This window comes from Lolium rigidum, chromosome 3, assembly GCF_022539505.1.
Source record: "Lolium rigidum isolate FL_2022 chromosome 3, APGP_CSIRO_Lrig_0.1, whole genome shotgun sequence".
In the NCBI taxonomy this organism is placed as follows: Eukaryota; Viridiplantae; Streptophyta; class Magnoliopsida; order Poales; family Poaceae; genus Lolium; species Lolium rigidum.
Window position 1 is genome coordinate 97220330 of NC_061510.1, and position 10477 is coordinate 97230806.

General features: G+C 46.5%; 1 protein-coding gene across 1 annotated transcript; it reads right to left on the reverse strand.

The window, feature by feature from the left end:
• Positions 1-25: 25 nt before the first annotated feature.
• Positions 26-3763, reverse strand: LOC124695226 (myosin-binding protein 2-like). Its single transcript, XM_047228102.1, has 4 exons — positions 2688-3763; positions 2382-2602; positions 989-2287; positions 26-620 (listed from the first exon to the last, which is right to left on the reverse strand). Exons 1-3 carry the CDS (start codon positions 3761-3763, stop codon positions 1014-1016), a joined length of 2571 nt encoding a protein of 856 aa, XP_047084058.1. The 3' UTR covers positions 26-620; positions 989-1013.
• Positions 3764-10477: the final 6714 nt, after the last annotated feature.

The window sequence follows — 10477 nt, forward strand, 5'->3', positions numbered from 1 at the left end:
ATATGGCAAATGCAACTTGCAACATGATCCATCATAACGAGCTTTCTTTCTTCATCAAAACTGACTGCGAAGTGCCAAGCGAGGAACAAACAGCTCCTTCTACATTGCAATTGCAATGAAAAGCAGCCCCGTCTGCCTTTTTTTTTTTGTAAAAAGGACAAACTGCAAGTACCAACCGTACAAGCTACAAACCTACAACCTCATATAAAGTACTAACAAAAATCATGAACGTTCTCCACCTCTGCACAAGAAAATCTGAGAACTAACCAAAATAAAGAAAAGCGAAAAGCGAAAACAAAGAAAAAAAAGTCCTCCACATCTTCATTCAGACAAACTTTACCCTCTTTCTGATTTTCTCTACGTCTACTTTCGAAGTGTTGTGGATGCCTCCGAAGCTGGCACCATGATTCAACTTGGTTAAGCTTTGGAAGGGCCAATGATTCCTGCCACCACCAACCACATCATAAAGCCGGCAATGCTGGACCAGCACGGCAGGGGAGACTTGCTTCAGGCCCCCACGGGCAAGACGAGCAAATCGTCCCTTAAAACAAGCCATTATCTTGCAAAGGGACCATATCTTGGACCATCTGAATCGACTATCCATAGCCGAACAACTAAATCTGCAAAGCATATAATTGATTCAGGACATTATAATTCTCGGTAAACTGCCACAATAATTCAGCTATCTGAAAGCAGCTTAAGGAGGATATTATTTCATAAACATACTGGATGTTTCAGGTGCCATCTCAAAGTTGATCTATTGGAAAGTGCAAATTATTGTGCTTGATCTTTATTCTGCACATTGGGTTCATTTTTTGTTAAATCATATTGGCTATGTTATTTTTCTGAAGGAGAAGTTCACAGAGGTACTGGTCAAAGACTTATGAGCTTTTTACAATTATGTGCCAATCCTGTATCTTGTTTTGAACAGTATTACTAAGTAATGCAATGTAATGAACAAAACAGAACTGTAGGAGCAGAAATTTACCACATAAAATGTATGGATGCAACAGCTATGCTGAATTTCCTGCGATGGCGCCACCGGCATTCTTAACATGAAGTTCCACATTGCGGAGTTCGCGGAGGTGTTGCAAGATCTCCTGAAGAAGATACATGCCCTTATCTCCAGTCTTGAGGGACTTGATGCAGTGCCTGAGGAACTCCTTGTCTGCCTCTAGTGCTTGCAATCTCTCATACACATGATCAACCTCCTCTATTATCGCCAGCCTCTCTTTCTCTTTCACAAACACGGCGATCGGGTTCGTCGAATCATCAGCCTGTGCAGCTGATGTACGATCGCAGTTCTCTTCACGAACTGCATCGAAGAGAGGCAGCAGGCTCTTTCCTCTAGAAACAGAACTTCTGCCTTCGAACTTCGCCTTGTTGCCAGTGAGACCATTCTCCGGAGAATGGACACCGTCCGTTGACAGCACGAAATCGTCTGAGGAACGGTCAAAAGCCACATTGGTGTCGTCGTCTTCCAGTGTGAAGAGCCTCTCCTCAAGTGTCTTGAGCTCGTCCAGGATGGACAGCCTCTCCATCTCGAAGTACGTAAGGGAATCATCCAGCTCCACGAGATGACTGGTGTTTTCTTGACCCGTCCTGGGGCTAACAGCAGCATCAGGCGAGCTGTGAAGATTGCCACTGCCGTTCGGAGACTCGCCGAGCTCACATTCGTCATCGGAGTGCTCGTCGCTGTCCTCATCACTCGAAGACTCTGAGGTGCCATTACCATTCTCCTTGAATGTCGCCATTCTCCTCCTCTCCTTGTCCTCATAGTGCAGCAGCTTCTGCCTACACAGCTCCAGCTCCCTCTCCAACTCCTGCTTCTCCCTCTCCCTCTTGGTGACCAGCTCCGTCAGCAGCTGCATCGCCTCCTGGTCGTACTCAGACTGCTCCTCCATCATCCTCTGGTACTGCAGCGCCTCCATCTGCATCGCGGCCTTCTCCTCCTGCAGCCTGTTGATCATCGCCATCGTCTGGTTGGTCGCGATGGCGGCTGCATTTCTCTCTTCCTCGAGCTCCGCGTACATTGCGCTGAGCGCCTTCCGCTCCGTTTGGAGCGTCGATTTCAGCTGCTCAATGGTGGGAGGGTCACCGCACTCGATCTCGCTCGACACACTTCCATCCATGGATAAGGACAGTGACAACTTCCTTTCGAGCAAAAACCTCTTGCCTGAATTCTGTGAAGTGAAACTGTATGTGGGTGTCCCAGGTGCCCTGTCTTGGTCGTTCTCGTTCTGGTCAGTTGATAGGTAATCTAATCTCTGTTCGGTTTCACTTGATTCTGAAACAATCATAATTAAAAATTCAGAGAACATCTTAATGGTGCAAAAATGTAAGTGAAAGAAACAGAGTACTGCTCGATTATTATTAAGTACCTTGCTCAGCTCTCGCTGATCCATGGAAGCTTTCCGGCGGCAATGTCAGATCATCTGCATATTCCAATGGAGAAAACAGCTCCTCAAGCGCCACCAGTTCTTGAAACGGAACACCATGGCCATCTTGCTCCTGCTCGCATATGTCGCTTCCGATTGATACCTCGCAGTTAGTCTCCACCTCTGCTGATTTGTTGCCATCTTCAGGAACTGCTTCAGTAGCAGGGACAGAGCGAAAAACGTGAGATCATCTAGGGAATTGGCTAGATTAAAATACAATGGCTTAAGAAGCAAATGAAGAGCTTACCCTGAGGCACAGCGATGTCTTCTTCTTCTTCAGTTATAGATTCTCCGATTTCAACAGTGGCATCTTGAAGAACCAGTTCCTCGGCAGAATTGTCGATCATGGCAGACGCCGTTGCAACCGAAGAAGCGAGCATCCTCTTCTCCTCCAGAACCACTGCGGTGTCAAGATCATCCGGATCGCGCTCATCGTCTGTACGATCCATCTCGCCCTGCCCCTCGCCGGCATCCGAATCGTCGGCGACCGTCATCCCATCAAGTGCCACCACCGGCACCAACCGATCGTGCTCGATCTCTTCGCCCTGTGCCACGGACTCGTCCTCCCCAGCAGCAATCGTCATCCACATGAGCCAGTAGAACATAGCCTTGACCCGATCGTCCCTGGCCATGCTCTCCTCGCCCCGTGCGATCACTTGCTCCTCAGCAGGAGCCGCCTTAATCTCCTCTTCGTTTTGCTGCTCCGCCTCTGCTTGCTCCTCTTCTTCGTCTTCGTGGTCTTCTTGATCCAGTAGAACATAGCCTTGATCTTTTGTTTCTTCCTCTCCGGCTGTCTGCTCGTGTACAGCAGCAGGATCTTCCCTCGGATGTGTATCGTCAGGGGGCAACGCGCGAGAAGGGATCTCCACTAGAATTCTGCAGCAAGAGCACACCGTGGTCTCCTCCGCACGGTTTCTGCTCTCTTTCTTCCAAGAAGAGATGCACCCCTCGCACATGTCGGCGGCCTCGGCGACGAGCCGGCGGTGGCGGAGGCAGTACCCCATCCCGGAGATCTCCGCGGCGTGGGCGCCGCAGAGCACGCCGCGCAGCCACCGCGCGTCGCCCTCGTCGCCGTCCTCCTCCTCCGGCGCCCCGAAGAGCCGGTCGACGCGGACGCAGAGGAGGCAGGGCGGGCTGAGGCCGAAGTAGGCCGCGAAGCGCGCGACGGCGTGGGTGAGGAGGCCGTTGATGAGCAGCAGCGCGATGAGGGTCCACTCCAGCGCCGCGTGCGCCAGCGCCGAGGTCACCCTGTGCGTCCGTCTGTGGAGCGCCGACGCGTACCTGCTCGGCCCCGACGCCGACGGCGACGACGACGACGACGCCATGGCTCCCCCTGTGATCCTTAGCACCGCTGCGACATGGAAACCCGGCCGGGCGCGATCTTTGCGTCGGTCGGCGTCGGAATCTTGCTGCCGCCAAGCGAGACCAAGGAAAGTATCAAAGGCTTGTGGGAGAATGAATGAATGAATGAATGGGATGGCTGGCTGGTCTGGACGAGCGAGCGAGCTGTGTTTGAAGCTTTCTCTGCTTTCACCTTTCTCCCTCAAAAGGTCGGGCCGGCCATTGGAATGGATTGGACCCCATGAGAGTGAGCACGCTTTGAATTTTTTGTTGTCCACCTTTGATTTTCATTGGAGGGAAGGACGAGGTTAGAATTCTTCCGCCTCCTTGCTGTGGGCGGCTGCCCAATGTGTACGTGCTGGTTTCGGTTACTTGGAAAAATGGAGATGCTGCTGTGACTTGCGTAGTGCAGAGCACGACGCTCTCGTCTCGGGTGACAATCCACAGATGGCAAAGCCAGCTTTGAAATCTCTGTCAGCTTCGGTAGGTGAGTTAAGTAATTGGGTGTGTTAGAATTAGCTTAATTATGTGATGTTCGGTAGTAAGTAATTTGTTACTGCGTATGGTTTCTTTCTTCCGGCTACCCAAAGAAGTATTACTTAGGTTAGATGTTTTAGATCAAGTTTCTTTTGGCAAGGAGGTAACAACTGACTAAATAGAGTGTGGTTTGCCAGTCAAAGATTAAAGAGGACTAGGGATCTTGAGGTTAATATTACTCTTCAAGGTAAATGGCTTTACAAGCTTCTTATGGAAGAAGAGGTGTGGTAAACTCTTCAAAAAGAAAATACTTATGCATTGTCCCAACTTTATTGGAAACATCGGGACTTGCATTTCTGGACTGTTCTATCGGGTGAAGAAGTATTATTCTGATTTGGATCTTTCATAATTAAGGATAAATCGAAATATAGATTTTAGGAGGATAAGTGGCTAGGTAATGTTGCACTCCATGAATAATATCCAACTCTATACAACATTGTCTATCACAAGCGCGATATTATGGGTGTTGGAGTCATCTCCCCCAAATATGTCGTCTACTCCGTAGAAGTTATTTAGTAGGATGCAGGTTTGCATCATGAAATACTTTGCTATAGCTGTTGGCAATGGTCTGATTAATACAAGGGTCTGGAGAATTTTGGTGAAATTTACGTCAAAGTGGTAAATTGTTGGTGGACTCCATGTATAGAACACTCGTCTAGCCAAAGGTGTCAGTTGATAAAAAATGGAAAATGAAGATATCGCTTAAGACAAAAATATTTGCATGCAATCTTCTGAAAGTATTCTCCATCAAAGATAACCTTGTGAAAACGTAATTGGCACAGAAGTACAAAGTGTTTATTTTGTCACCGTGATATGAGACAATCAAATATTTATGCTTTTAGTGTAAATTTGCTACATCTATATGGTCGGCTATCCAAGTAACTCCTACCTTTTATCGACCGCGTAGCATTGCTAATATATTTGGAAAGTGGCTACATGGTGTTTATCATCGGTTTATAGTTTTCATTAGGCTTGGAGTGCATGTCGGTATTTGATCGCGTTGGTTATGTATTGCGCTTTTTTTTTATTTCCTTTTGCGGGACTTATACGGCTGTGTGCATATTAGTTCTGCAGATGTTAGGTGCAATGATTAAATCTTTTAATTAATAAAGTGCTACTTTATAAAAAATGATTGTTTTTATTTTATGTATTTGTCAGTTACAACCTATTTGCTGTTGCAACTAAAAAAATGTTTGTTGCAATCCAACTTGCTATTAAAAAATTCTGTTGCAACCTTAATTAAAATTCATAGGGTGCAAAATCGCATACAAATCAGAAGATTATGGAGTTGGAATAAGCTCTAACATAATTCTCAGCCGATGAAAAAAATACTCCTAAGTAATGAAATGGCTTTTACCCCCTTTAAATATTTCGGCACCAGCTATCCAAGCCGGGGCACCTAGTCGTGGTGTGTATTACTGTGCATCGATGATCGATCGATAACTAGACGTGCCATGTAGAAATTCTGCATTCGCTGCATCTACCGTAACGAGGACGGTGGCGGCTCAACCGGAAACCAGCTAAGAGCAAGTCTAACAGGCCCCGTATATTTTCGCCCCGTAAAACGCGAGTAGAGGGCCCTGTATCGGGTTTTCGCCGACCGAAAACTCGGACAAGCTAGCAGACCCCGTATCCCCACCCCGTAAAACAGAATTCTGTTTTACGGGGTGGGGATACGGGGTCTGCTAGTTCGTCCGAGTTGTCAACCCCTCAAAATAGGGTTTTTTGACAAATTGCATATTAGAACCAACACACCATTCACATAAAATAAATGTTTTACATCACACAATAATCGTCATAATTATTACAATAATGTTTTTCGGAAATGTCAACAAGAATTAAACAAATAAATAACAAATGTTTCACACATACAACAATAGGAAATGAATGTTTCACACATACAAGAATGGGAAATGAATGTAATAAATCATTGGCCATGCAACTGCCAATGGTGATCAATCAAATCTTGGGTGAGCTGGTGATGAGTCTCGGCATTTTCAATGCCTCGATGAGCTGCAAGAAAAGCTTCAATCCGATCAGGGTTCCTCTCGGGCTGCACTCGGGTGCCAACATTGTCATAGAAACATGGCAAGTTCAAACCGCTTTCATCTTCAATGATCATGTTGTGAAGAATCACACAACATGTCATGACATCAACAAGAGTTTCCTTGTCCCAAAACCTAGCAGGACCTCGGACAATTGCAAACCTTGCTTGCAAGACACCAAAAGCTCTCTCAATATCCTTGCGGCATGCCTCTTGATTTTTGGTGAAGCAAGCTTCCTTTCTTGTCAAAGCCCTGTCCTTTTTCTCTTTTATGGACTTGACAAGGGTTGCATAGTTAGGGTAAATACCATCTGTGAGATAGTACCCCATGGTGTACTCATTGTTCATAACTTTGTAGTTACAAGGTGGAGATTCACCCCTAACTAGTCTTGCAAACAAAGGGGATCTATTCAAGATGTTGATGTCGTTGAGTGTCCCCGGCAATCCAAAAAAGCATGCCAAATCCATAAGTCTTGAGAGGCCACAGCTTCAAGAACAATGGTAGCATCACGGCTTTTGCCACAATACATTCCATGCCATGCTTTTGGACAATTTTTCTATGTCCAATGCATGCAATCCAAACTACCAAGCATCCCCGGCCACCCCCTCTTTTCATTGATCTCCATGAGCCTTTTTGTATCATCCTCATTTGGAGCTCGGAGATACTGCTCTCCATACAACTTGATCACCATCTTGGCAAACATACGCACGCAATCCGTGGTTGTTTGCACACCAATGCGAAGGTACTCGTCGGTATAATCTGCTGGTATACCGTATGCAATAACCCTCATGGCGGCGAATTTTTTTGATATGGGCTAAATCCCATGATTTGGGCAAGCATTTCTTCTTTGCTTGAAATAATCGCAATTTGCCTCGCAATCTTTGACGATTCTCTCGAACAAAGACCTACGCATTCGGTACCGTCTACGGAAGAGGCGGGGAGGATAGGTCGATACCTCGGCGAAATAATCTTGCATCAGCTGTTCGTGGCCGAGCGCGCGGTTCCGCGGAATGCACATACGCCCCATCACGAATCCTTTCCGCTGATCCAGCAGCTTCAGGCGGTCCTCCGTTTGCTTCAAGCCGAACAGGAGCACCATCATCTCCGTCTCGTCGTCGTTGAGCAACTCGTCGATGTCGGAATCATCGGAATCCGACGACGACCAATCGGTCGACGTCGCCTCCAAATCCGCCATGTGCACATCCTCCGAAGCCATCTACCACGGGGTACCATACATCAGCCCGAAATCCGACCAATTTACCGGCGGCAACGAAGAAGAACGCGGCGGAATACTCACCGGCGACAAACGGCGGAGAAGACCACGGCTGGACGGCGGCGGCGCGCGTGGAGGGACGCGGAACTTCGGCCGGGGTGCAGCGGAGGTGCGGCGGGCGTCGGCGCAGCTCGGCGCGGCTCGGCGGACGGCGGAAGGGCGCGGATCTGACGGATTCCGGCGGCGGCGCGCGGGTGGCTGCGGCGGCGCGCGGGGGAAAATGGATGGGACAACTGAAATGTCCGCGCGCGCTTTCGGAATTGGGATAGTGGTTTCGCCCACTATCCCCGCTCCCACCCCGCACAAGTAGAGGGCGACGACCCGCCCCGTAGTCTAAAACAACAAAAAATGATGCGGGGGCCGTTTTTACGGGGCGTGCTAGACGGCCGGGTAGACGCGAAACCCTTAAATCGGCGGTTATTATACGGGTTTGCCCCTTTTACGGGGTCTGTTAGACCTGCTCTAACTATGAACAACACGTACACGGTAGGGTCGTAGCCCGTATTCACAGGACGTCCTTCTCAGCATAGGTCCATGCTTTCAGTGGCTGGTCCAGGACCAGGAGTAGGAGCGGGAGCCAGCACTTAGTTTTGACACAAACTATCTTCCCAAGAATTATCGACGGGCGACGGGAGCCGATGCCTCGTGGGGGAGCGGGCTGGGAGGTGGGAGTTGATTGCATGGCCGCGGCGCGGAGCCCCCACACCTCCACCGACCAGAACACAGTGATTTTATCGGCAACGGTACTACCTACAGTTGTCATATCTACCGTTCAGTTCCGGCTTTAAGATTGGTGAGTCTTTTGATATTTGTCTAAAATAAAATTAGTGAAACATTGTGACAAAAAGTGAAACTGATGACGTTAGTGCTGATGTCACTTCAGTTTGTTTCACAAAAGTATTCGTGTTTCAGTTATGTTTCAATTATGTTTTAGATTTGTTTCATAATTTTGTGAAAAAATTGTTCACCACATATGTGACATCACTGCTGACGTCACTCCTGTAGGTGCAGTTGCCTTTAAAAATAGGTTTTCGCGCCTTGGTCTCTCGTTGGCGGAACTCTCTCCGGTCCCCAAGGCCAAAGCAGTTCATTACTTCATTTGGTAGCTTGGGTTAATTTTTTTCATATTGCTTAAGACAAAAAATAAAATTCGACGGTATCTTCTCAAAGTATTCTCCATCAAAGACAATCTTGTGAAACATAATTGGCACAGAAGTATAAATTATGTATTTTGTTATCATGATGAGACAATCAAACATGTATGCTTCTAGTGTAAATTTGCAGGATCTATATGGTCAGCCATCCAAGTAACTTCTACCTTGTATCCGACGCGTAGCATTGCTAATATATTTGGAAAGTGGCTACATGGTGTTTATCATTGGTTTATATTTTTTATTAGGCTTGGAGCGTTTGTCGTTATTTGATCGCTTTGGTTATGTATTGCCCCTTTTTTTCTTCCTTTTGTGTGACTTATACGGTTGTGTGCATATTAGTTATGGAGATGTTTGGTGTAATGCTTAAACCTTTTAATTAATAAAGTTCTACGTTATAAAAAATGATTGTTTTCATTTTATGTATTTGTCAGTTACAACCTATTTGCTGTTGCAACTAAAATAATATTTGTTGCAACCCAACTTACAATTAAAAAAATCGTTTGCAACCTTAATTAAAATTCATAGGGTGCAAAGTCGCGATACAAATCAGAAGAATATGGAGTTGCAATAAACTCTAATTTAATTCTCAGCTGACGAAAATATACTGACAAAACCTAAGTAATGAAATGGCTTTTACTCCGAAAAGTGCTTTTAGCTCACGGGCTCCAGTGCTCTCGCTCAGTTAAAAAAAATTAAAAATATTTTTACAAGTTATAAAAAATCATGAAAATAAATATGTACATTACCATTGATACATCCCACAATCATGAAAAATCCCAATCCGAAATTCGTTTTATTTTGGCCTGGACAAAAATAACAAGTAATGATATGTTTTGGAGATTTGAAAATAACTACTCAGATCTACAATTTTGTCATTTTTGTGTAGCTCAAAATATTAAGTATATGAAATTGATTTTTTACCCGTTTGTGGGATACATCATTGACTATGTGTGGATTTTTTTCCAGAACTTTTTACAACTCAAAACTATTATTTTTATTTAAAAAAAAAAAAACGAGATCACTGGTGCCCATGTGCACCAAATCTCTGTCCCTTTTACTCCCTTTAAATATTTCGGCACCAGATGTCCAATACGGGGCACCTAGTCGTGGTACGTACACCGTGCAGCATCGATCGACAACTAGACCGACGTGCCATGTAGAAATTCTGCGTCCGCTGCATCTACCGTAACTAGGACGGTGGCGGCTCAACCGGAAACCAGCTAACTATGAAGAGCACGTACACGGTAGGGTCGTAGCCCGTATTCGCAAGACATAGCTCCATGCTTTCAATGGCTGGTCCAGGATCAGGAGCGGGAGCCAGCACTTGTGGTTTTGAGTTTTGACACAAACTATCTTCCCAAGCATTATCGACGGGCGACGGGAGCCGATGCCTCGTGGGGGAGCGGGCTTGGAGGTGGGAGTTGATTGCACGGCCGCGGCGCGGAGCCCACACCTCCACCGACCAGACCCCGCCTTGGTCTTGCAGGCGCAGCTCCCTCCGGTCCTGAAGTATCATGGATCGACATCATCTCCTCCCAACTTTGGCCTTTGAGCCGTTGAGTCCGATATCTGAGGTCAAATGAGAGGCATGTTGGAGGCAAGGACCAAAGATTATTTTTTAGATAAGGGAGCATATCCTCAGCATCTAAAGGATGCACGCAGCTCTCTGCTTTATTAAATTATTTGTAA

What these genes read in the sequence shown, in the direction of transcription:
- LOC124695226 (XM_047228102.1), bottom strand. Translation starts at nt 3,763, where the DNA reads ATGGCGTCGTCGTCGTCGTCGCCGTCGGCGTCGGGGCCGAGCAGGTAC. An exon ending in GAAGACATCGCTGTGCCTCA is followed by an intron (nt 2,603 to 2,687) that starts GGGTAAGCTCTT and finishes TCGCTCTGTCCC; the next exon opens with TGCTACTGAAGCAGTTCCTG. An exon ending in ATCAGCGAGAGCTGAGCAAG is followed by an intron (nt 2,288 to 2,381) that starts GTACTTAATAAT and finishes TGATTGTTTCAG; the next exon opens with AATCAAGTGAAACCGAACAG.